Consider the following 25,419-nt stretch of genomic DNA (forward strand, 5'->3'; position numbering starts at 1 on the left):
GACTCCCATGACCAGATTAAAAAAAGTACCTAAAATCATTAAAAAAAATTGTTGACTTAATAAAATGTACGATAATTTTTGTTTCAGAATTTGACTATTAATGTAGATTAAGTACTTTTTCTAGAAAAAAAAGAAAAATAATTGTTTGAAAGGTAGAAATCTTAATGTCTGAGGAATTTGACATCCATACCCACCATTGGAATGGAATAGCGGGACGAGTTACGAATGGGAAAAGGTAAGAAAAGAAAAGATATTAGTACCTAATAGGTAATAATAAATTAAGTAGCTAACAGGTAGTAAATAATAATATAAAACTGTACAGGCGATTTTATTCTTGAGCTACAAACTGCCTGCCTTCTGTAGAAAATTCTTTTCCTGATGTGGAAATAGCCGTAAGCAGTTTAGGTACCTATATATACCTCCTATGTGATATTGAAAAACCTTTTTCTCATTACCTACCTAAATAGGTAAAAAGTCACTCGTGATAAGGAAGTGTTCTCCCCTATTTTCAAATGTAAAAAAAAAAAAAACTCTAGCCTTAGCCCCTACTTTTTGGCTCAAATGGTATAGAGGCAGTGGCCGACTCACCTAAAGTGGTTATCTTTAATACTACCCGATCCCTTCTGCTCCTCAAAAACTCATTCGATATCTCTTGACGTTCACAACCCGACCATCGCGTTTGATGATGGTTAGATCCATTCCAAAGTAGGTAAATAGCTAGCGACCTTCTTTAAATAGGTTTTGAATCGATAAAGAAAGTAAAAAAAGCACGACAGAAGAGGGAGAGATAGAAAAACTTGTCTAGAAGGATGTCACAGTTGAAGTTTGTTCATAGTCAATTTCGTGTCTAGAAGTTAGATGTTAGTAGGGCTCGCAAAATTCTTCCGCGATTACATTTTTCGACTTCCTTTTGTACTTTGAATTGTTTGAAATGGACATGTTTCCTTTAGATGGGGGGCTCCTTTGTGGTGATTTGTCTTCAGGTATTTCTTTTATTTACTTGGATTTTTTGGCTATTTTTGACATTTTGGGCTACTAAAACAATTTTTTGACATTTTGGGCTGTTTCAGTTATCATACAGAGTTGTATTTCCTTCTTTTCTTCTTGCCTTGCTTATCATTTTATCCAGGACTAGTACACCGGTTTTTCCATGACAGATTCCTTGGTTTTGATTAATTTTCAAAATTAAATAGGTATTACAAAAAATTGATCCTATTACTGAAGATCGAACTCACGACAAATTGTTGCCTTTGAATAATTGCTTTTTTACATGCTTCATGCTTTGCCAACTGACTAGACCTATCGGAGAAATAAATTACAACATCGATTTTCGCTAGGCCAGGACCTCTTTTTATTATCTCCATACCCATCTAAATTTTATTATTCCCCTAGTAAAAGTAGTAGCCCTAAAAGATCAGAAAAAGGGGCTAAAAAATGATTGTGGTATCATGAGCTTCTGAGCTTTTTAAGTAGATATTGGAGCTATTTGAGTAGATATATTAGAGTATTATTACTTTCTTTTTATAAGTACTAGAAGTAATATAAGGTCTTGAAATTTGGTATTTCAACCTCTGCCTTTCCTTTCAGGATCCTACCTGAGTAATTTTCTTCAGAACACGCTGAAAAACAAGCAGGTGGAAATCTATTCTGACAAGCGAACTTTCAAGCCGATCGCCCGACTGCGAGAGCCAAAAGACTTACTCAATTTGCCTAAGGAGATCGATTGCGCTCAACAGTCTGCGAGATGGCCCGTGGAATGTCAGGTAAAAATGTAGATTTTTTTTTCAAAGGTTTAATAGAGGGAACTGTAACTGCTGAGTTCTTATCGTCCCGTCCCGCAATCGAAAGAAGGCCAGGGTAGGAGAAAGCCAGCCGTTCCGAGAACGAACCTTATCTCTTTAGGATAAAGTCCTTCCCGAGCTGGAATCGAACCCGCGACCTAGAGCTTATAAGGCAGATGCGCTACCCTCCAATCTAACTAGGAAAGTAGAGATTGTTTCAGGCAACAACCCCTCCTTACTTTCCGTGGCGGTGACATAGGCATGGTCCCCTTTCAGGGCCGTATTTCGGGCCTCCCTAGAGGATCAATTTTTCCCCTTTACTGTAGGCCAGGCTCCAAAAATTTGGAGCATCCACACCCTTGCTTTCCTGTTTACCGGGCGAGCGTTTTCTACTGTTTACAACTTAAGTATTTAGTAGGTAGGTGATACATCCCAACCTAGGTTCCCATTGATACCTACCTCCAAATTTTTACATTTCACGTAAGCCAATTCCCATAATGACGGTGGATAATTTTAGCGGCGCGGCGTTTCAGTTTTCTAAATGTGTCCTTCATTAAAATTTAATTCGAATTGAGTATTTTGGGTCAAGATTTAATGATGTATCTTAATGAACCGTGCTTCATTATTGGATTCGCCCCTAAATAAACATTAAACAATAATTAACAATTAGATTAAATTGAAATTTATTATTTTATTGCAAAATGGACAGTTAAGTTACATATTAACGTTAGCAGCGATAAAAGCGACCTTGCTATTGCTTTGGAATTTAAAATCAACAGTTAAAGTGGGCAGTATTATGCAGAAAAGAATCATCCAATTCATCCATAAGGAGAATTAATTGCCTTTAAGGGTTTTCCTGTAGGGTGCCTGGTTGTACCTTGGCCCCCAAAATCACTTTTTGATTTTTTTAATTTTTTCTATTAATGTTATTGGCATAATTTTAATGTTCCATATCTCTCTTAAATAACTTTCTTTATTTTTATCTTTTGCTCAAACGGTCAGTCCGATTTCCGTCTGAAATCAGGCAAAACTGTTTTTCAACTTGTCCGGGAAATGCGGAAGTTTTGTCATCTAGTGAGTCTAGTCTCTAGTCGAATTCACCTTGTAAGTGTTAGTAATAGATTTCCAGTTGGTAAGTACCCCTTTACCGTCACCAAATGGTCTAGTAATCTAGGTCAACTTACATGCATTGTTTTCCTAGCTACTGGAGGTGATGAAGAAATATTGCATGGCCACTCTCTCTTTGGAGATTCGTGCTGGAAAAGAAAGTAAAATTAACAGAGATTGCCTTTAATAATATCTTTGCGCCTAGTATTACCAGAAACAGAGTTTTGAATTTTGGCATTTTCAACTCAACTTTTCCCCCACTTTTCTTCAATTTTAAGCAAATTTTATTATAACCACTGGGGAAATTAGGGCTTGAAAGAGTCCCTTAAGGCCAGCCACTCACTATCAGGTAGACCTGACAGGCGGACCTGGTCAGGTGTACCTGATAGTGAGTGACTGGCCTAAGGGACAATGTCCCACCGTACCTTGGTGCGAGGTTTTGATTCCGAAGGGATTGTCAAATTTGGAGTGGAAAGTGGTCGATTTGGCAGTGTTCTGGAATATTGGGCACTTAAATGATCTTCGTCCTTACAAGCCTCATCTTCACTACTACTGTCACCTTCGTCACTGTGGAGGAAGAAATAAAAATGAAAGAAATAAACCATGGATTCAGTGCATGAAAATGAAGAAGAAAGGAGAAGAAAAAGAAAGAAAAGAAGAAGAAGAAAAACAGTCACGCGCCGCCATCACAGAGGTCATCCCTCTCAACAAGATTTCTTCATTCATAAAAACCATTTCAAGGTCGAAAATACTACAAATTTACTTAAAGAAATAAAACATCGATTCAGTGAATGAAAATGAAGAAGAAAGGAGAAGAAAAAGAAAGAAAAGAAGAAGAAAAAAACAGTCGCGCGCCGCCATCACAGAGGTCATCCCTCTCAACAAGATTTCTTCATTCATAAAAACCATTTCAAGGTCGAAAATACTACAAATTTACTACGAAGGGCGTCACGTGCTATGATGTTTCCTTGGAGGGGGGCATTGGCCCAGCTTGAGTTTGGTGTTGTGGGATTTTTCCCCACAGTTTTTTTCATGATTGAATCTATTTAATTATTTTTATTTATTTAATATATCTTATTTATACTGTCGGCTAATACTACCTTATTTATTTAAGGAGGCCTTTGCTACCTCCATTAGGAGGAAGTACTAAAAAAGATCTGTTCCCAGCATCGACAACTATGTTTCCAAATGTCTGATGACATGAAATACTATGTTGCTGGAATACTTCATTTCAGGGTTTTAAATTTTGGCCCAACTTTAGGTCTCATTATCTCAATTTGAAGAAACTGAGGGTTAGGCAAGTCTGGCACCGGACCACTCATTTATAACATTTTGAATAAAAACAGTCGGCGACGGAAAACATATTCTCAAAAGACACCCAAAGGAGTGTCCACACATAGTCGACGACGTTGATCGTTGTGTTGTCGAGGCAGTGTACGGTTTCAGTCGATATCGATCGACGGCGTCGTGTGGACACAGCTTTACAATTCTTATTTTCTACAAAATCTTCAATACCTTACCTGGTTCTTGTTTGGAATGCATTGTAGCTGTGGTCACTATTCCCGACTTGCGAAATCGCATCTTCCCTGTGCTGCTTTGCACGGGCTTCTTTTTAGTTTTCCTAAAAAGAATGAAAACATGAATTAGGTTCTAGGTCAAAACAAGAACACCAGAAGTAACCCGTTGAAATATTTGTTATCAAAAATTCAAAATTAATATGCAAATTTTTTTCGTCGATTCTGAGAAGCGAATTAGCTAACCCCGTATTTTCAACATTTTATTATTTTGTACTAGCCGAAACCCGTTGCTTCGCTCCGGATTTCTGCTAGTAAATCCTTGAGGCATGGTCGTTCATGTCACCCATCCATTTAGTGGTCTTGCTCGGCGTAGCTCAACAAAAACGAACCGGAAATTAGCCTATAACCTTCACGGGAGTGCAAGCAATAAGTTGACAAAGTTTCATAGCAATCGGATGAGCGGTTTGGCCAGGCATAAAGTTCCAACAAACACACACACACACACACACACATACACAAACATTCATTTTTAGCCCGTCCTTCCTTTATTATTACGACAGTAATAAAAAAAGGAATAAGGGACGGTACACAAACATTCATTTTTAGCCCGTCCTTCCTTTATTATTACGACAGTAATAAAAAAAGGAATAAGGGACGGGCTATTGTATTCGCTTCGGTGTCGTCTGTCTGTCAGTCTGTTTGTCTGTCCCCATAGAAAAGGACTTATCCAAACCTAGCCGACCTATATATCAAATTAAAGGTATTTTTACCAGGAACACGAAAGTGTTGGTGCAAATTTTGTCCAGAAAACGAAAAAGCGAAAAAAAACTGGTTTTTGGGGAATTTTTTTTCACATTTTCTCACACAAATGAGCTCTGATCTTGAAATTTGTCGCGACGACCTATAAACCCAAAGCGAGAAAGTTTTAGATAACACTTCAGTCGTTATTTTAAGACCGGTTTTAGCGTCACCTATGTTAAGCTACGCCGAGAAGACTATTATATATATCTCTCCATTCTCCACAAGTACTTCTATATTATTGCATATTGCATATCCAAATATTTACGCGGCGTTCATACAATTTGTAAAGCCAGTGGTTTGTGGCTTTTTATTTCCACCTACAAGTAGATACTTGAATACATACCCAATTATTTATTTATTATTTACCTTTGTTTTACGTCATAGCTACCTACGACCAAAAGAAAAAGAAGTTTATAGTTATTCAATCGATGACGATTGACCATAATATGGACACTACCTCTCTCTCTCTCTCTTACCTTCGTATCAACAGCTTCGTATGCCACACAGGCGGGTAGGTCTCCCTAATGACCGTTCTATACTGTCGGTTCAAATCCCTCCCCGTTAGAGAGCACCGGTTATTGCCCACTATCACCCCATCGGGATTAAGCATAGGAATGAGCTTGAATATGAATTTCTCCCGTAATTCCTTGGCCTGTGCTGAGTCTCCAGTGAGGAAATCCATGAACCCTTTCATCATCCAGGAAGATGGCGTCTCTCCTGGATGAACGCGGCTGGTGATCACGATGGCTTTCTTTCTCTGTGAAAGTAGAAGAATAATTATCCGAATGGTAATGGCAGAATTCGGAGACGGCACAAGAAGAAGAAGAAGAAGAAGAAGAAGAAGAAAGAAGAAGAAGAATTGCAGAATAAAGAAAATACCTATAGTTCAATCAGATCAATGTGACAGCAATGAGTCATCAACCCAAAATGAAGGAACCAATCAGATTGCAGGAAATCCTTACATTGTTGCAATTCAGGTAAAGGTCTATAGCTCTAAGTTCAGAGGTTGGATTCCAGAACAGGTAAGGTGGATATCGCCTTACCTGACTTTGTTTCACTGTCGGAGAAGCACTGTGCAAAATGGCTTCCCCTTTTAGAGATTCTCTACCATTGCACATGTGACATGTTTGGCAACAATGCCTATTTTTTTTGCTGTCACATTGATCTGGACACACTATATTACGAATGGTAATCGGCTTAGGTGTTAGGGGTAAACACCTAAATGATGGGTCTTGCTTCTACGAATGGTAATCGGCTTAGGTGTTAGGGGTAAACACCTAAATGATGGGTCTTGCTTCTACGAATGGTAATCGGCTTAGGTGTTAGGGGTAAACACCTAAATGATGGGTCTTGCTTCTACGAATGGTAATCGGCTTAGGTGTTAGGGGTAAACACCTAAATGATGGGTCTTGCTTCTACGAATGGTAATCGGCTTAGGTGTTAGGGGTAAACACCTAAATGATGGGTCTTGCTTCTACGAATGGTAATCGGCTTAGGTGTTAGGGGTAAACACCTAAATGATGGGTCTTGCTTCTACGAATGGTAATCGGCTTAGGTGTTAGGGGTAAACACCTAAATGATGGGTCTTGCTTCTACGAATGGTAATCGGCTTAGGTGTTAGGGGTAAACACCTAAATGATGGGTCTTGCTTCTACGAATGGTAATCGGCTTAGGTGTTAGGGGTAAACACCTAAATGATGGGTCTTGCTTCTACGAATGGTAATCGGCTTAGGTGTTAGGGGTAAACACCTAAATGATGGGTCTTGCTTCTACGAATGGTAATCGGCTTAGGTGTTAGGGGTAAACACCTAAATGATGGGTCTTGCTTCTACGAATGGTAATCGGCTTAGGTGTTAGGGGTAAACACCTAAATGATGGGTCTTGCTTCTACGAATGGTAATCGGCTTAGGTGTTAGGGGTAAACACCTAAATGATGGGTCTTGCTTCTACGAATGGTAATCGGCTTAGGTGTTAGGGGTAAACACCTAAATGATGGGTCTTGCTTCTACGAATGGTAATCGGCTTAGGTGTTAGGGGTAAACACCTAAATGATGGGTCTTGCTTCTACGAATGGTAATCGGCTTAGGTGTTAGGGGTAAACACCTAAATGATGGGTCTTGCTTCTACGAATGGTAATCGGCTTAGGTGTTAGGGGTAAACACCTAAATGATGGGTCTTGCTTCTACGAATGGTAATCGGCTTAGGTGTTAGGGGTAAACACCTAAATGATGGGTCTTGCTTCTACGAATGGTAATCGGCTTAGGTGTTAGGGGTAAACACCTAAATGATGGGTCTTGCTTCTACGAATGGTAATCGGCTTAGGTGTTAGGGGTAAACACCTAAATGATGGGTCTTGCTTCTACGAATGGTAATCGGCTTAGGTGTTAGGGGTAAACACCTAAATGATGGGTCTTGCTTCTACGAATGGTAATCGGCTTAGGTGTTAGGGGTAAACACCTAAATGATGGGTCTTGCTTCTACGAATGGTAATCGGCTTAGGTGTTAGGGGTAAACACCTAAATGATGGGTCTTGCTTCTACGAATGGTAATCGGCTTAGGTGTTAGGGGTAAACACCTAAATGATGGGTCTTGCTTCTACGAATGGTAATCGGCTTAGGTGTTAGGGGTAAACACCTAAATGATGGGTCTTGCTTCTACGAATGGTAATCGGCTTAGGTGTTAGGGGTAAACACCTAAATGATGGGTCTTGCTTCTACGAATGGTAATCGGCTTAGGTGTCAAGGGTAAACACCTAAATGATGGGTCTTGCTTCTACGAATGGTAATCGGCTTAGGTGTTAGGGGTAAACACCTAAAGATGGTTTAAGCTTCTACGAATGGTAATCGGGTACTCTCTTGGTAAATCCCTGAAACTTACCTCAAATCGTTTCGAAAATAGGTGATGTTCTCGCCGCATCTTCTCCATCCTATTTTATTAAGCTCCGCCTCTTTTGTCGAATACATCAACGGTTTCATACCGACACTGTATAAGCTTTCCGATTTCGACAAGTTTACTATGGAGAATCTGAAACACAACAAAGACGTCTTAAGATGACAAATTTCTAAAAGCATCATTATAGGTTACATGTTACATTACAGGGGCTCTATTAAATTGTTAGTATGATGGAACAACTTGTTCTAATCTGACAGTCTAAATAAACACTAGGTACTTATACCTACTTGCTCAAAGTGCCTACTTTACAGCTATTCTTTTACACTGGGAATGCCGCCACTGGTCGCTACTCGATTAAAGCAGCAACTCAATTGTCCTCTCGAGGCTGAGTGTACCGCCAAAAACAAGTACAGAGCCGAGAAAACTTCGACCCTCCTGGGCATTGAACCCAGGACCTCTAGCGTTCAAGCCTAAAAAGGTTACCTACCTAAAATGTAATTATTTGTAGTAGGTATACAGTGCACAGTTACTGAGTTACCTATAACATGGTTAATGGTTAATGTTTAATCAAATAATTGAAATAATTCTATTTAAAAATAAATTTCTCCCCTCCGGTAGAGACCTTAGGATGCATGCAGCATTTCCTCTCTGGATGGCCAGACCAATCTTTCGACCAATCAATTAATTACCTATAATACACGTTGGCTCTCGTGTTATTAATACGAAAGTAAAACCACTGCATGTGTCTATTGGTGTACAGGTCCGTCCTCAAATAAAGCTCGTAATAGTTATCCGAGATCTTCACAGCTTTCGCCAAATTTCCGGACTCGAATCGGGATTCGAACCGCAGATCGTTCGATTTTTCGCTCTGGAAGTTGGACACGAAAAATCGGTTGCCTCCCACACAGGATCGGCTAAACTGAAAAAGGAACAAGGGATAGATTCGTATAAGACTAGCCCATCTTTTGGGGCAGTGGCCCTAAACCTCAGAGTGCCAGCCTAGTTAGCTTGGTTGGTAGCGCGTCTGCCTTGTAAGCGCTAGGCTGCGGGTTCCATTCCCGCCCAGGGCGAATTTTATCCTGATGGGATAATGTTCGTTCGCGGCTGGCTTTCTCCTATCCTGTCTTCCTTCTCTCTCCAATTTTGGGACGAAAAACCCTAATTTCCCTCTATCATTCTATCAAGGTAGGTAGATGTTTTTTTTTTTTTTTTTTAAAAAAAAAAAAAACATCTACTCTTCTCTTACAATAATTATTGAAGTACCTACTTACGACCATCGTGCGACGCGGCACATCTTCTAATTATCAGTACGGAATGTGACATGTAAGCGACAAAAAATTGTGCGATGGCCGGGAATCGAACCCGGATCAACTGCTTGGAAGGCAACTATGCTGACCATTACACCACCATCGCACGTTGACGAGATGGGATCGTAAAGAGAGTTTATTTAAATCTAGTCTAACGAGATTGTATTCCTCCTTTCTCCCGTTTAGAGAATGCAATAGGCAATACAAATCGCACAATAGGTACCTCTACCTATTACCTGTACAAAGTGTACATCCATCGTGGTTATGTATCGGGTTGAGATAGGCAAGGTTGGTAAACTTGCCTTGCTTTTAAGTTACCACTCCCATGCCAAACTGTAGAAACAATATCCTGTCTCAACTCAACCCGGTACATAACCACAACCTCAGACATTACCTAGGAATATGGACCTACAATACCTACATTATCTTTTTGAAAGACCGAGTTGAGCTCTTAAAGCTGAGTCCTCGTCGATCGACGAGGTGAAGAGGTGAATCTATGTTCTCAAGGTCGATCGGTTTCAGTCGACGTCAATCGACTATGTTTGGACACCAGCTCGACGATTTTTCGTTTAGTCTGTCCGTTGGTCTGTTTGTTTCACGATCACTTTCGGACGGGTTGTCTAATATTGATGAAATTTTGGCATAAAAGTCCTTCGGGAGAGTCGTAGGAAAAAAATATGCCCCAATGAGTATACAATTAACGGAAGCCCGGGACTAGGGGATCACGTTGAAACGGTTGTTAATCTCTGAGCATGATTGGAGAATGTTCAGGCATATATTATAGTCTCCGAACATTCTCAAATTGAATTCAATTCAAACCCTACTGTATTGTTTAACACATTGGTTGAGAAACACATGAACGTGAATCTGTAGACCCGGGCCTGAAGTAAACATTTTATTTTATTCATACGTACGTAATTGACAGCGCTCATAGGGTAATACTGGAAAACGACAGTGCCCGCCTCTTCTCCCACAGGATTAGGCTGGATCTCTCTTCCTGTTACCATGTAATATTCCTCAGGATAAGGTGGATTGTATTCGATATGATGGACTCGGTCTTCTATAACCTGTGAAAGAGAATTTCAGAATGAGCGACGTAAAAGTAGGGTGTCTAGTCGTACCTTGGCCCCCGTTGTACCTTGGTCTTCTGGACTTTTCTGGTAACTGGCGCCACCTATCGGGTCCGACGATTTGAGGTAAGTTTCAGGGATTTACCAAGAGAGTACCCGATTACCATTCGTAGAAGCTTAAACCATCTTTAGGTGTTTACCCCTAACACCTAAGCCGATTACCATTCGTAGAAGCAAGACCCATCCTTTAGGGCTGTTTGCCCCTACACCTAAGCCTCAGATTGGGCTTTTTGTGTATGGAATTAAGCAGGACCAATTACCATACATGCCATGGTCAACGTGACAAGACTTCCGTCACTTCAATCCCCCGTCGAACGCAAAGAAAAAAAACATTCAATGAGAGGGTGTACGACCGTTACGGTAAAGAGTTCCATGCCTTAGCTAGGATTCCAACCCACGACCTCTTGATTACCAACCAAACAATTGACCACTACGCTACCAAGACGGTATGACCAAAAGCGTTGATTTTCTTAGGCCACTCACTATCAGGTAGACCTGACAGGTACACCTGATCAGGTCTACCTGATAGTGAGTGGCTGACCTTATTTACTCCATTAGTGGACAACACATTCCAATATTTAAATCCCCGGGACCCCCAAAACCACTAAAGTGAGACCCAAGGATGAATCTTATGTCACAAAAGTTCTAATCAGGTCGCAATGACAAAGGGTGTTTATTAAAACCGTTGGCCCTACCTATACCAATACCAAAGGATGAATCCTTTCTGTTTCAGTAATGGTGAATCCGTTGAGGACGCTACGTATACTTTATCATTTAACCTGACACTGCCCTATGATGATGATGAAGTCTACTTAGCCCATTGCTATCCCTACACGTACTCCGACCTACAAGACTATCTACTCAAGTTGCAAAACCATCCGGTGAAGTCAACGTTTTCGTCGTTACGATTGTTGTGTCGATCGTTGGCTGGAAACAGCGTTTACTATCTAACCGTCACTGCCCCTAGTCTAGTTGATGTACCCAAAGTAAGTTTTTTTGTCGACTGTAGAAGTAGATACCAATTTTATGCTACCTACGGCCCGTTGCACACACACCGGTTTTGGACGACCGATTTTTTACCGGTCGTCCAAATTCCAATAGTGAAGCACACGTCGGAATGGGACCTTGCACACACGCCGACCGGTGATCGGTGCCGGTCACTATTGGAATTTGGACGACCGGTAAAAAATTGGTCGTCCAAAACGAGTGTGTGTCTGTGTGTGCAACCCTCCTACTGAGGATTTTCCATTTAGTTTGAGCTTCTGCTTGTTTCGCGATGATTCTCGAAAGGTTTGTCCGGTTTTGATAAAATTCAGCGATATATTATATTGTTTTTGAAAATGATAAGTCCAGATTGGTCTGGTTTGTGAGTGATTTTTACAGATTACCGAATAACTGTGTCTAGCTCCGAAGTGACTGGCTATAGGGGACTTTCAACAGAGAGTAGACTAGTGTCTAGCTGTGGGACTATAAACATGCAGGAAGGTGAACAGCTGACCCTGACCAGCGTGGCTAGCTGGCAGTTTTTCAAAGGGTTCAGAACAAGATAAGTCCTCACGCTTTGTTGACTGCGCTTCCGGTTGAGCCAATCAAACATGGCTAGGGACTATCATCCCGGTGTACGGCTGATGTAAAAAGATGTACCTATAGTGTGTCCAGATCAATGTGGCAGCAAAAAAATAGGCATTGTTGCCAAACATGTCACATGTGTAATGGTAGAGAATCTTTAAAAGGGGAAGGTATATTGCACAGTGCTTCCTCCGACAGTGAAACAAAGTCAGGTAAGGCGATATCCACCTTACCTGTTCTGGAATCCAACCTCTGAACTTAGAGCTACCTCTGCATTTTAGAAGAGAGAGTTTATCAAAAATAGACCTTTACCTGAATTGCAACAATGTAAGGATTTCCTGCAATCTAATTGGTTCAACCCCTTATTATATTCTTGGTCCTCAGATTCATATTACATTCTAACCACCCCCAGGCTACACAACAAGTCCATCCAAATTTATCCAAACCGGACAGTCGGGTTAAAGTTTTCCTGGACTCCATCAACTGGTAAGTTCGAAGTACCTACTGGATATTGATTTTTGTTCAGCTTGTACAAAAAAGTGGCGTAGTTTGAAATGATATGATAATTAATTTGTTACCTTTGTTATTTGTAGCATGTAGTAGCCATTGTAGCCTACTGCTGTGACTTATAGCTATAGGGACTTTTCAGTCCTAATCGAGCAGTAACTGCTTATAAACTGTTTACAAACACTTATTCTGTTTCATATGGTTTCAGATGAGTTTTGCAGATTTGATCTTTTCTATTGGCACAACATAGAACAAGGCAGCCCTTGCCATATTAAACTTAGTAAGGTAAGATCCACTCGACCGCTTTCTTCTTCGCCTTTTGCCTTCACGTCGTCAGCCGCTCAATCAGCCTTATGTTGATTGCTTTTAGGTTTATATTTTGGCTACAGATTTTATGAGTAGATGCCTTTGAAACTCAACCTATGCTATTTCTTTAGCAAGGGACTTTGGGTTTCTTTTCCTTCTGTGTCAAGTGTCATGCAAATAGTCCTACTAGATACTAGTTTACTATTGTTTTCAGCCTGATGTGGACAACTCCTATGAAGTTCGGGACCTACAAGTCGGCACTGTGTACTACTTTCATCTCCGCGGTCTCTCCTACAACCACACCACTGAGAGGTCTAGTCAGTCCCTGGACTTCAATCAGTCCATCCCTCCCTGTCTCGAACTGTACCATAACGATCTCAATATTTGCCGTAAGTCAGCCGAATTACCTAATAATGGCCTCTCACGCTCAGAGCGTCTCACAGATGATCTGTCACCCAGTTTGAGCTCAAGTGGCGGAAATCTAGAGACCTAGGTCTCAAGCTTTTTCAACCACATTAAACCAGCTAGGTATCTGTTTTCCTTTCCGAATTTCAACTCTTCTGAAGCTCGTTTCCCCTCTTTTGGCGTGGTAGCGCCTGTACTAAACCATAGGAATCCAAGATGACGCACCAACGGGATCGTTTCCATTTCCGAAAGGAAAATGTAAATATTCTATTCTATTCTGTACCTACCTCGGTGGTGTAGTGGTCAAGGCGCTCGCCTGGTAAACAGGAGGGCGTGGGTTCAATCCCAGCCGAGGTATGGAATTTTATCCTCAATATAATTTGACCACAATAATAGTAGTAGCCTACTGCTGGAGTAAAGGGACTTTTCAGTCCTATGCGAGCAGTATAAATAAGCATCGAATAAACTACGGAGGGACGGGCCCTGCTTGTTCCAGTTACAGCAGTGAGAAATGGATGGTGAAATTGGGACATCCACTAATTTTCTATAGTTTTCATTCTTCAGTTGCACTAGTTCCAGAAGTGAGAAATGGATAGTGAAATGGACACATCCACCAATTATCTAATTTTTCAGTCTTCAATTACAGCAGTGAGGATTGGATGCTGTAATTGATACCTCCACTCTTTTATTATTATTATTATTATTATTATTATTATTATTCTGTTTCAGGCTGATGGAAGAATGCGGAGTGATAATGTACTGTGATCTCCACGCCCATTCCAGAAAACACAACGTGTTCATTTATGGTTGTGAAAACAAACAGTTTCTTGATAAACGCTTACAGGAACAAGTCTTCCCGCTTATGCTGCATAAGAATGCCGCAGACAAGGTATGCTTGAACCCCTCCTTAGTGGCCACAATTGCAGACAGTTATACCTACAGTTTAGACAATTAGTAAAATCATCAAAGAAATTTATTGCATATGTTTAAAAATAAAATGAAAAATAGACGTTTCTTCTTCCTTCCTTTTAATCCGACCGTAAAGCGGTACATTCCATGCTCACCTGTTAAGTGCCCTCTTGGGTTCAAATCCCGACCGAGCTATTAAACTTTATCCTGATTGGGTGGATGAACCTATTTAAGAGAATCCTGTAAACCTGTTGTAAATAGCGTTAAATCTAGTAAAAATTACCACATTATGATAGAGCTCTAACAGTCAGGTTAAGGAGGTTACAATTATTCTCCTTCGTCTTCTTCCTGCTCCTCTTTTCTTCTTCTTCTCCATCTTATCCTCCTCCTCCTCCTTCTCCATCTTATCCTCCTGATTCTCCTCTTCCTCCTTCTTTTCAATTTTGGAGATAACGAAGGTCCTCTTAACCAAAAATCACCCTCATCTTTTGCTTCAGTTTTCTTTTGAGAACTGCAAGTTTCGCATCCAAAGATCAAAAGAGGGCACTAGTCGCGTCGTGGTGTGGATGATGGGCATAATGAATAGCTACACTATGGAGGCGTCGTTTGGAGGATCAACTTTGGGCAACCGGACAGACACGCATTTCTCGACGCAAGATTTTGAGATGATTGGACGCGCGTTCTGCGAAACCCTGCTGGATTTCTGCGATGAAGACCCGAGTAAGGTACGGGAAATGAGAGGGAACGGCGAAAAATAGAGGGCTTTCCTGATAAAATCAAAAGGGACCAGTAGACAGGGTTGAATTTTTTTTTTTTAGGTTTTTTAAAGATGAGTGTTTCACCGCCGTTTTTATTTCGTAGCGATGAAACAACTGCTACATTGGACGCTTGTGGTCTGTGTCGTATACCGGTAAATCGTGAAGTTTGACGTCACGGCATACGCTCCCGTAGGCGATGACGTGATAATTCATGACTCCCGCTTCGTTTGTTTGTGCGCAAACGTTTCTGCGCATTTTGACATCTGACGTCACAACTCTTTGAACTTTTTCATTAGAACAGCAATTAAAAATTGAATTTTCGACCTTTTAAAGTTACTTTTTCGAAGTTTTGACCTCAGATTTGGATTTTTCCCAACTTTTTACGTAGGAATCGACCTTTTATTAATAATATTTTCCCATTTGCAACTCCTCCATTAATATAATCATCAAAGAAATCCGACCGTAAAGCGGTACATTCCACGCTCACCTGTTAAGTGCCCTCTTGGGTTCAAATCCCGATCGAGCCATTAAACTTTATCCTGATTGGGTGGATGAACCTATTTAAGAGAATCCTGTAAACCTGTTGTAGTAAAAATTACCACATTATGATAGAGCTCTAACAGTCAGGTTAAGGAGGTTACAATTACTCTCCTTCGTCTTCTTCCTGCTCCTCTTTTCTTCTTCTTCTTCTTCTTCTTCTCCTCCTCCTCCTCCTCCTCCTTCTTCTTCTCCATCTTATCCTCCTGATTCTCCTCTTCCTCCTTCTTTCAATTTTGGAGATAACGAAGGTCCTCTTAACCAAAAATCACCCCCCTCATCTTTTGCTTCAGTTTTCTTTTGAGAACTGCAAGTTTCGCATCCAAAGGTCCAAAGAGGGCACTAGTCGCGTCGTGGTGTGGATGATGGGTATAATGAATAGCTACACTATGGAGGCGTCGTTTGGAGGATCAACTTTGGGCAACCGGACAGACACGCATTTCTCGACGCAAGATTTTGAGATGATTGGACGCGCGTTCTGCGAAACCCTGCTGGACTTCTGCGATGAAGACCCGAGTAAGGTACGGGAAACGAGAGGGAACGGCGAAAAAGAGAGGGCTTTCCTGATAAAATCAAAAGGGACCAGTGGACAGGGTTGAATTTGAATGGTAGAAATTGCCTCAGGCAATAATTTCGCCCTTTGTATGTAATTGATTGTATTTGTGTACAATGTACATTGAGTTGTGGAACACCAGAAAGTAACCCGTTGAAATATTTGCAATCGAAAAACGAGTACAAATTTTTGTCGAGATCGGAAGAGCGTCGGGTAGGGAAAGAGTGTAGATCGAAAAACGAGTACAAATTTTTGTCGATGGTGGGATTCGAACCCGGGACCTTCTGCATGGCAAGCAAGCGCGTTACCACTGGACCAACCGTGCCCCCGAATTTGAATGGTAGAAATTGCCTCAGGCAATAATTTCGCCCTTTGTATGTAATTGATTGTATTTGTGTACAATGTACATTGAGTTGTAAAACAAACGCTTTTTCTGATGATAAAGACGAGAGTTAGAGGCCTTAACTCACAAAAGTTAGAGGCCTTAACTGAATTAAGCCTACTTCTATCTTTTTAGCTGTGGTCACAATAGATCTATAAAGGTCGCAGTGATAATTGCACTCTTCTCTTATAAGGAGAGGAGCAACCAGACAAAAAGTATAATAATCTCTTTAGCGTAGACATAGCCTTTACGGAAGAGGCCTTAAATATCTCTTTAAATTGGAACTGTTTTGAACTGAGCTAGAACCGGGAGAGGAGCAAGCAGACAAAAAATACAATAATCTCTTTAGCGTAGACATAGCCTTTACGGAAGAGGCCTTAAATATCTCTTTAAATTGGAACTGTTTTGAACTGAGCTAGAACCTAGAGCTGAAAAGCAGGATCTACCTATAATAATTACCTCTTGGTGGATAAATTGGGATAAATTGGGTAATAATCTCAGAGAGCAGGACATTGATAGAATTAATGATTCTTATTACAATACTACTTTTAAGTGTATTTTGAACCCCTCACAAAGTATGGCTGCCTATTTCAACACCGATTTACCCTTGGTTAAGCTACGATTTCTAGGACAACTGAGATTGGCGGGAGAGAAGTTCTCTATTTTTTTGAGCGTGTAGGTAAAAACAGGAAAATATTTTTGAGCAGTCAATGTGTGAAATAAGTTTTTGACGTAATGTCAAAGTCATATAAATTTTGAACGACCTTACCATCATAAGTGTTAAAGCGCCTAATCGAAAAAAAAAAAAAAAAATCATGAAAACTGTGGGAAAAAATCCCACAACACCAAACTCAAGCTGGGTCAATGCCACCCTCCAAGGAAACATCATAGCACGTGACGCCCTTCGTAGTAAATTTGTAGTATTTTCGACCTTGAAATGGTTTTTATGAATGAAGAAATCTTGTTGAGAGGGATGACCTCTGTGATGGCGGCGCGTGACTGTTTTTCTTCTTCTTCTTTTCTTTCTTTTTCTTCTCCTTTCTTCTTCATTTTCATGCACTGAATCCATGGTTTATTTCTTTCATTTTTATTTCTTTCATTTTTATTTCTTCCTCCACAGTGACGAAGGTGACAGTAGTAGTGAAGATGAGGCTTGTAAGGACGAAGATCATTTAAGTACCCAATATTCCAGAACACTGCCAAATCGACCACTTTCCACTCCAAATTTGACAATCCCTTCGGAATCAAAACCTCGCACCAAGGTACGGTGGGACATTGTCCCTTAGGCCAGTCACTCACTATCAGGTACACCTGACCAGGTCCGCCTGTCAGGTCTACCTGATAGTGAGTGGCTGGCCTTAAGGGACTCTTTCAAGCCCTAATTTCCCCAGTGGTTATAATAAAATTTGCTTAAAATTGAAGAAAAGTGGGGGAAAAGTTGAGTTGAAAATGCCAAAATTCAAAACTCTGTTTCTGGTAATACTAGGCGCAAAGATATTATTAAAGGCAATCTCTGTTAATTTTACTTTCTTTTCCAGCACGAATCTCCAAAGAGAGAGTGGCCATGCAATATTTCTTCATCACCTCCAGTAGCTAGGAAAACAATGCATGTAAGTTGACCTAGATTACTAGACCATTTGGTGACGGTAAAGGGGTACTTACCAACTGGAAATCTATTACTAACACTTACAAGGTGAATTCGACTAGAGACTAGACTCACTAGATGACAAAACTTCCGCATTTCCCGGACAAGTTGAAAAACAGTTTTGCCTGATTTCAGACGGAAATCGGACTGACCGTTTGAGCAAAAGATAAAAATAAAGAAAGTTATTTAAGAGAGATATGGAACAGCCAGATGAAAATAAATATATTTCTTATTTATTTAAATATATTGATTATAAAAGAAAAAATTTAATTTTTAATTTAATTCAAAATATTGTCAAAATACTAAAATCACCTCGTTCGATTTTCTTCAGATTCATCAAGCTGTTATAGATTTGGACGCGGAAGTTACAACGGATTTGGAAAGTGAAGATGAAACCAGCAACGTGAAAACCAGAAAATCCAAGACTGCTGAGGACTATTTCAAAGGTATCAATCAATCAATCAATCAATCAATCAATTTTATTTGAACAAATATACAATTGTATGTGGTACAATGTTAAGACTACGTTCGACACCTTCGTGAGAAAAGGAATAAGGTAGTTTTTTTTACCTTTTTCCATTGGTGTTGGCCTAAGGTCCGAAATACCTACAGTCAGATTAGGTACATAGTTAGTTTGAACTTCTCACTACTGGAACTCCCTGGAGCTATTATTCCTGGAATAAAGTTTTCCTTGTCTCAAAGGTGTTCCTTACATCAAAAGTTCCTTTTCCTTCTTTTCAGGAAGCATCAAAACGTGTGGAAACATGCCACCTGAATTGATTGTCACATCTGCACAGGTATGGAAAAACTTATGCCCTCTCTTCAGACCAAGTGAACATGTAAAAAAAGACGTGAGAATTCTGCAAACCTTTTTGGTAGGAATTATCCTTCATTCTCAGGTGCTCTTTTTTTCTATACATACAATATTTTCATTGTTCATAATGTTCATATACACCCTCCCCCTCTCATCATACATTGTCTCTACCTCTTGTTTATTTACCTAACGTGAAAACCAGGAAATCCAAGACTGCTGAGGACTTTTTCAAAGGTACGTTCGACACCTTCGTGAGAAAATGAATAAGGTAGTTTTTTTTACCTTTTTCCATTGGTGTTGGCCTAAGGTCAGAAATACCTACAGTCAGATTAGTTTGAACTTCTCACTACTGGAACTCCCTGGAGCTATTTTTCCTGGAATAAAGTTTTCCTTGTCTCAAAGGTGTTTCTTACATCAAAAGTTCCTTTTCCTTCTTTCCAGGAAGCATCAAAACGTGTGGAAACATGCCACCTGAATTGATCGTCACATCTGCACAGGTATGGAAAAACTTATGCCCTCTCTTCAGACCAAGTGAAAATGTAAAAAAAAGACGTGAGAATTCTGCAAACCTTTTTGGTAGGAATTATCCTTCATTCTCAGGTGTTCTTTTTTTTTATACATACAATATTTTCATTGTTCATAATGTTCATATACACCCTCCCCCTCTCATCATACATTGTCTCTACCTCTTGTTTATTTACCTATTTATTAATATTTTATCTAATTATTTATTTTTTTCAGTCCGGGACGGATGGTATAGAACCACCGCTTTTCTCAGAGGACAGTGCTGCTAGGGAGTTATACTACCAGATAAAACGAAAAATTTATTATTATTTATTTTTTCAGTCCGGGACGGATGGTATAGAACCACCGCTTTTCTCAGAGGACAGTGCTGCTAGGGAGTTATACTACCAGATAAAACGAAGTCCAGAAAAAATACGAAAGACAAATATCATCAAGTCCCACTCACTAACTAGGTTTGTATCTTTAAAATATGTGGACCGACATAAAATTATACAATAAGTACATCCCTGGAGTCTTTGGCTCTCAAACGGAAACACTATTGGGATGGTCTCGAGTAAAGCACTGCGTAGGCGGTCACCCGTCCAAGTAAGCACCTCGCACAACGTTGCTTCACTTGAGCGATCCTAACTAGTACCGACATAAAATTATACAATAAGTACATCCCTGGAGTCTTTGGCTCTCAAAGGGAAACACTATTGGAATGGTCTCGAGTAAAGCACTGCGTAGGCGGTCACCCGTCCAAGTAAGCACCTCGCACAACGTTGCTTCACTTGAGCGATCCTAACTAGTGCAGCCTGTTATCGCCGTTGGCTATTTAAGGAATTTGTCACTAAAAGTTCGCCGTGAAGACAACTATAATGAGGTCACGGCACGATTGGAGCTAGGTTTACATTTTGAACCTGCTACAGAATCAGGAATATGGAATAGGATTGGAATGTAACTCAATTGGGCTGAATAATACTTGCGAACAGAACGACCGAATGGCATAGGTACTCGGTGCGAAAATTTGTAAAAAGATGAACATATTAATAATTTTATTGCGAGGAAGTTGATATCTTGCTAAGAATTTTCTAGGAAGTTGCTATCCTTTCTGTCCTTCATTTGTAAAAATATTTTTTTCGGCTGAATAATACTTGCGAACAGAACGACCGATTGGCATAGGTACTCGGTGCGAAAATTTGTAAAAAGATGAACATATTAATTATTTTATTGCGAGGAAGTTGATATCTTGCTAAGAATTTTCTAGGAAGTTGCTATCCTTTCTGTCCTTCATTTGTAAAAATATTTTTTTTTTTAACTTTACCGAACCCTATACACTAAAATATTTTCCTGCTTAACTTGTGAAAATCCTTCCGGCACTTTATCTGTAACTACCCAAATTCGCAAATTATTAACAATTTATAAGAGCACCTTTCATCAAAAAATCTAAATATTTGCAACTATTATAGGTATGTAGGTACTTTTTTCAAAAGTGTGTGGACCATTCGTAAGTCACCTTTTTCTACCCGACACGATTCTAAACATTCTGTTCGCAATTAGTATCGTTCAGTTCTTATCGTTTCAGATATGACGCAATCAACAGCGAGGCAAAGAAGCTAAAATATTTTCCTGCTTAACTTGTGAAAATCCTTCGGGCACTTTATCTGTAACTACCCAAATTCGCAAATTATTAACAATTTGTAAGAGCACCTTTCATCAAAAAATCTAAATATTTGCAACTAGGTATTATAGGTATGTAGGTACTTTTTTCAAAAGTGTGTGGACCATTCGTAAGTCACCTTTTTTCTACCTGACACGATTCTAAACATTCTGTTCGCAATTAGTATCGTTCAGTTCTTATCGTTTCAGATATGACGCAATCAACAGCGAGGCAAAGAAGACCAAATCTATCTTGCAGCATTCGGTGTCGTTCAGACAGAAGTTGTGGACTGGGGTTACTTCAGTCTCGGATTATTGTAAGGATTGTATTCACAAGCACCAGTCCTGGAGTTCCGAGTCTAATATCCCCGCCCATGAAACATTGCTTAGGTATCTTTTAGCTAAATCCTAAATCAGAAGTCTGGCTGGGTGTTGTGTTGTTGCTGTTTTTTTCTGTTTGATAAATTTCACAAACTTCTCATGTGAAGAACTGAACTTATAACAAACAACAAAGTTCTTATAAGAAGAAATATTTTTGATGGCAGTAATCCTAGGCCGGCCATAGTACACCTGTCAGGTCTGCCTGATAGTGTATGGCAGCAATAATAAGTCTCTCAGGCGACCTGTCAGGTCTAGTGAATGACCGGCCCTAGACAGCCCTAGGTTCGAATCCCAGTAGCGATATAAAATAATTGAGCAAGAGGAAGACCAAGGTGTAAAATTAAGATCAAACTATTTTTTTTTACTTTCTTAATGATAAAATACATATGAAAATGGTCATGTTCATTCAATTTCAGATCCTTCTCTCGAAAATCTACGTTCGAGGCAAAGACATCCACTTTCTTAGGTCTATGGCGATGTAAAGATAAGCAAAATCCACCTGGAACCGAGGACAGTTCAAATTTAAACAAGAAGCAAAAGTGGAAAACAAAATCGATAAAGTAAGACTTAAATGGTGAAATTAATTTTGATACCATACTTTAATAAATGTTAATCTAATATATAACAAGCTGGGCCCGTCGGCCCGTCCCTCCGGGAATTTTTTAGCCCGTAGTTTATTCGATCGTGGTTAAAGAAAATCAGTACCTATGCACCTACCTATTTTTTTAAATATTCAGTTTATTATTTTTGACTTGATTTTTGATTTTACTGTCATGTAATGATTTAAAATCAAGACTAGAGCCCGTTCTCCCTTTATTCCTTTTAAGTCACCCATCCATTTGAGGCGTTTACCGTAGGTTGGTATTTTCGAACCATTTGCAGCAAACAAACTAACATCCGACTTGCACTTCTTGTCAGCCCGAGACGGAGGCATCACGGATACATCAGCGCCACTGTCAATGAGAAACCTTAATCCAGACGCTGAATCAGACAGGAAAAGTCTGTTGTTCTCAGGATGACAAGAACATCTGTGTGAGAAAATGTGAAAAAAATCCCCCAAAAACCAGTTTTTTTGGTTTTTTTGGCTTTTTTGTTTTTCGGACAAAATTTGCACCAACACTTTCGTGTTCCTGGTAAAAATACCTTTAATTTGATATATAGGTCGGCTAGGTTTGGATAAGTCCTTTTCTATGGGGACAGACAAACAGACTGACAGACAGACGACACCGAAGCGAATACAATAGCCCGTCCCTTATTCCTTTTTTTATTACTGTCGTAATAATAAAGGAAGGACGGGCTAAAAATGAATGTTTGTGTATGTGTGTGTGTGTGTTTGTTGGAACTTTATGCCTGGCCAAACCGCTCATCCGATTGCTATGAAACTTTGTCAACTTATTGCTTGCACTCCCGTGAAGGTTATAGGCTAATTTCCGGTTCGTTTTTGTTGAGCTACGCCGAGCAAGACCACTAAATGGATGGGTGACATGAACGACCATGCCTCAAGGAAAACCCCCGCCCAAGGGTGCGGGGGGACTTTTCCCCTTGGGCCAGCCACTCACTATCAGGTACACCTGACCAGGTCCGCCTGTCAGGTCTACCTGACAGTGAGTGGCTGGCCTTAAGGAACTCTTTCAAACCCTAATTTCCCCAGTAGTTATAATAAAATTTGCTTAAAATTGAAGAGAAGTGGGGGAAAAGTTGAATTGAAAATGCCAAAATTCAAAACTGTGTTTCTGGTAATCTTATATTATAAGAACGAGATCCATTCACAGTTCACATTTCATAGTTCACACACTGATCGCTCTATCTCTAGAATTGTAAAGATGTGTCCACACGACGCCGTCGATCGATATCGACTGAAAACGTACACTGCCTCGACAACATAACGATCAAAGTCGTCGACTATGTGTGGACACTGCTTTGGGTGTCTTTTGAGAATATGTTTTCCGTCACCGACTGTTTTTTATTCCAAATGTTATAAATGAGTGGTCCGGTGCCAGACTTGCCTAACCCTCAGTTTCTTCAAATTGAGTTAATGAGACCTAAAGTTGGGCTCAATTTTAAAACCCTGAAATGAAGTATTCCAGCAACATAGTTTTATGGCATCAGACATTATTTTAAAACATAGTTGTCGATGCTGGGAACAGATCTTTTTTAGTACTTCCTCCTAATGGAGGTAACTCGAAATTTTCAAATTTGTGGGTTAGGCAAGTCTGGCACTGGACCACTCAACACTCAAATAAAGACGGTTCATCTCAGGAATGAGATTAATCGACGATTTTCCTATTAGGTAGGTACTCAGCTCGATTACGGATTGAACGCTGGACCACTCAACGCTCAAATAAAGACGGTTCATCTCAGGAATGAGATTAATCGACGATTTTCCTATTAGGTAGGTACTCAGCTCGATTACGGATTGAACGCGATCCCGAGATAATAAACAGTAACCAATGAAAAGTAGTTTTCTCTGTGTTCTACTAATCTACGATTTTTCTTTTCAGAATATTCCGAAGACGAAAGAGCGGAGAAAATGACGAAGGAAAAGGAATCGAAAACGAAAAAGAAAAGAGTGATCAATTTGCAGAAGAAAGTGAAGACTTTGTTTTCCACGGTTTCGACTAAGAAATGAAAAATCTTCCAAATAATCTTGAAAATAATAATATAATTAATTTATTAAGTTTCCATTTATTGTTTTTCGATATAACTCTCAGAACATACTATATTTTTATAAATGGTATACCCATCCGTATAAGCAGAGCTTGTGCCACGGACATAAGCAAGCAGAGCTTGAAAAAATAATAATAGAAAAATCACGATCAAATTTTCCTCTTTTTGTGAGGAAAGATTTTTTCCCTCTATCAATCCCCCCCCCTCTCAAATTCATTTATTTTCTGAAATTAATTTCATTTTGGAAAAGATTTTTTTACTTTTTCTTTTAACACCACTACATGTTCAACAGAACGCAGTAAGTACTTGATTGCAAGTAAGATGTATACAGGTACTCTTTGCTCTCAGCAAAGGCTGAGGAGGTATTTTTGACAGTTAGTTTAGTAGGTAATAATTGTAATAAATTAAGGAAAAAACTAACAATATTTGAGTTAGAAAATTGTCTAATTATTTAATTTTTATTGCAATAGTGTGTTTGGTTTTATAGTTGGTAGTTTACAAAATCTTAGTAAGTACTTGATTGCAAGTAAGATGTATAAAGGTATTCTTTGCTCTCAGCAAAGGCTGAGGAGGTATTTTTGACAGTTAGTTTAGTAGAATAATTGTAATAAATTAAGGAGAAAACCAACAATATTTGAGTTAGAAAATTGTCTAATTATTTAATTTTTATTGCAATAGTGTGTTTGGTTTTATAGTTGGTAGTTTACAAAATCTAATATTAGATGGGTCTAAAAAATAAAATGAAATTTTGGTGGATATGTTAGGCTCAATCTCCGAATTCGTTCAATGAGCGAAAAAATAGCTCACTCCGCGGAGTAAAAAATGCAAAATGCTCATTCCCCGAATTTCGGCAATTGAGCTACTGTAAATAGCTCAGTTCGCGGACTGAATTCATGCAAAAGCTAAATTCCCGAAATCGGCCATTGAGCACCAAGAGAAAGAAGGCTAAACTGCTCACTCCGCGGAGTGGAAAACACGAAATGCCAGACCGCGGATTGTGCGTTTTGAAAAATGCTCAAACCCCGATCTAATGGTATACTGCGGGACTTGAACCCCTTGTAACTTTTAAACGGCTTGGAATTTTGAAGTTTTGTTTTGTTTTGTTTTTTTTTTTGTTTTGTTTTGTTTTGTTTTTTTTTTTTTTTTTTTTTTTTTTTTGGGGACCAATGGGGTACAGATTAAACTTCAAGAGCCTTTTTGACTGCTGAAAATAGTTTTTCACGGTGACGACCCGCAAGCTTGGACCTGTAGGCGGTAGTTTTTAAACAGGCTGCCCGAGAAAAGATGG

At 39.6% G+C, this 25,419-nt stretch overlaps 1 protein-coding gene, 2 long non-coding RNA genes and 1 other non-coding gene across 4 annotated transcripts; 2 read left to right on the top strand and 2 right to left on the bottom strand.

Annotated features, from left to right (window-relative positions):
• Window positions 1-5,678: 5,678 nt before the first annotated feature.
• Window positions 5,679-10,807, bottom strand: LOC103509510 (cytosolic carboxypeptidase Nna1-like). Its single transcript, XM_008474133.1, has 5 exons — window positions 10,796-10,807; window positions 10,320-10,472; window positions 8,788-9,017; window positions 8,084-8,230; window positions 5,679-5,961 (listed from the first exon to the last, which is right to left on the bottom strand). Exons 1-5 carry the CDS (start codon window positions 10,805-10,807, stop codon window positions 5,679-5,681), a joined length of 825 nt encoding a protein of 274 aa, XP_008472355.1.
• Window positions 9,440-9,511, bottom strand: Trnag-ucc. The gene has a single exon. It is a non-coding gene; the product is annotated as a tRNA-Gly (tRNA).
• A 1,678-nt stretch (window positions 10,808-12,485) lies between the features above and the next one.
• On the top strand, window positions 12,486-13,300 carry LOC103509505. Its single transcript, XR_541376.3, has 3 exons — window positions 12,486-12,590; window positions 12,820-12,896; window positions 13,132-13,300. It is a non-coding gene; the product is annotated as an uncharacterized LOC103509505 (long non-coding RNA).
• Window positions 13,301-21,281: 7,981 nt separating this feature from the next.
• Window positions 21,282-22,028, top strand: LOC108252431. The gene is made up of 2 exons (XR_001809515.2): window positions 21,282-21,473; window positions 21,881-22,028. It is a non-coding gene; the product is annotated as an uncharacterized LOC108252431 (long non-coding RNA).
• The last annotated feature ends 3,391 nt before the right edge of the window (window positions 22,029-25,419 follow it).

Source organism: Diaphorina citri, unplaced genomic scaffold, assembly GCF_000475195.1.
Source record: "Diaphorina citri unplaced genomic scaffold, Diaci psyllid genome assembly version 1.1 scaffold505, whole genome shotgun sequence".
Lineage (NCBI taxonomy): Eukaryota > Metazoa > Arthropoda > Insecta > Hemiptera > Psyllidae > Diaphorina > Diaphorina citri.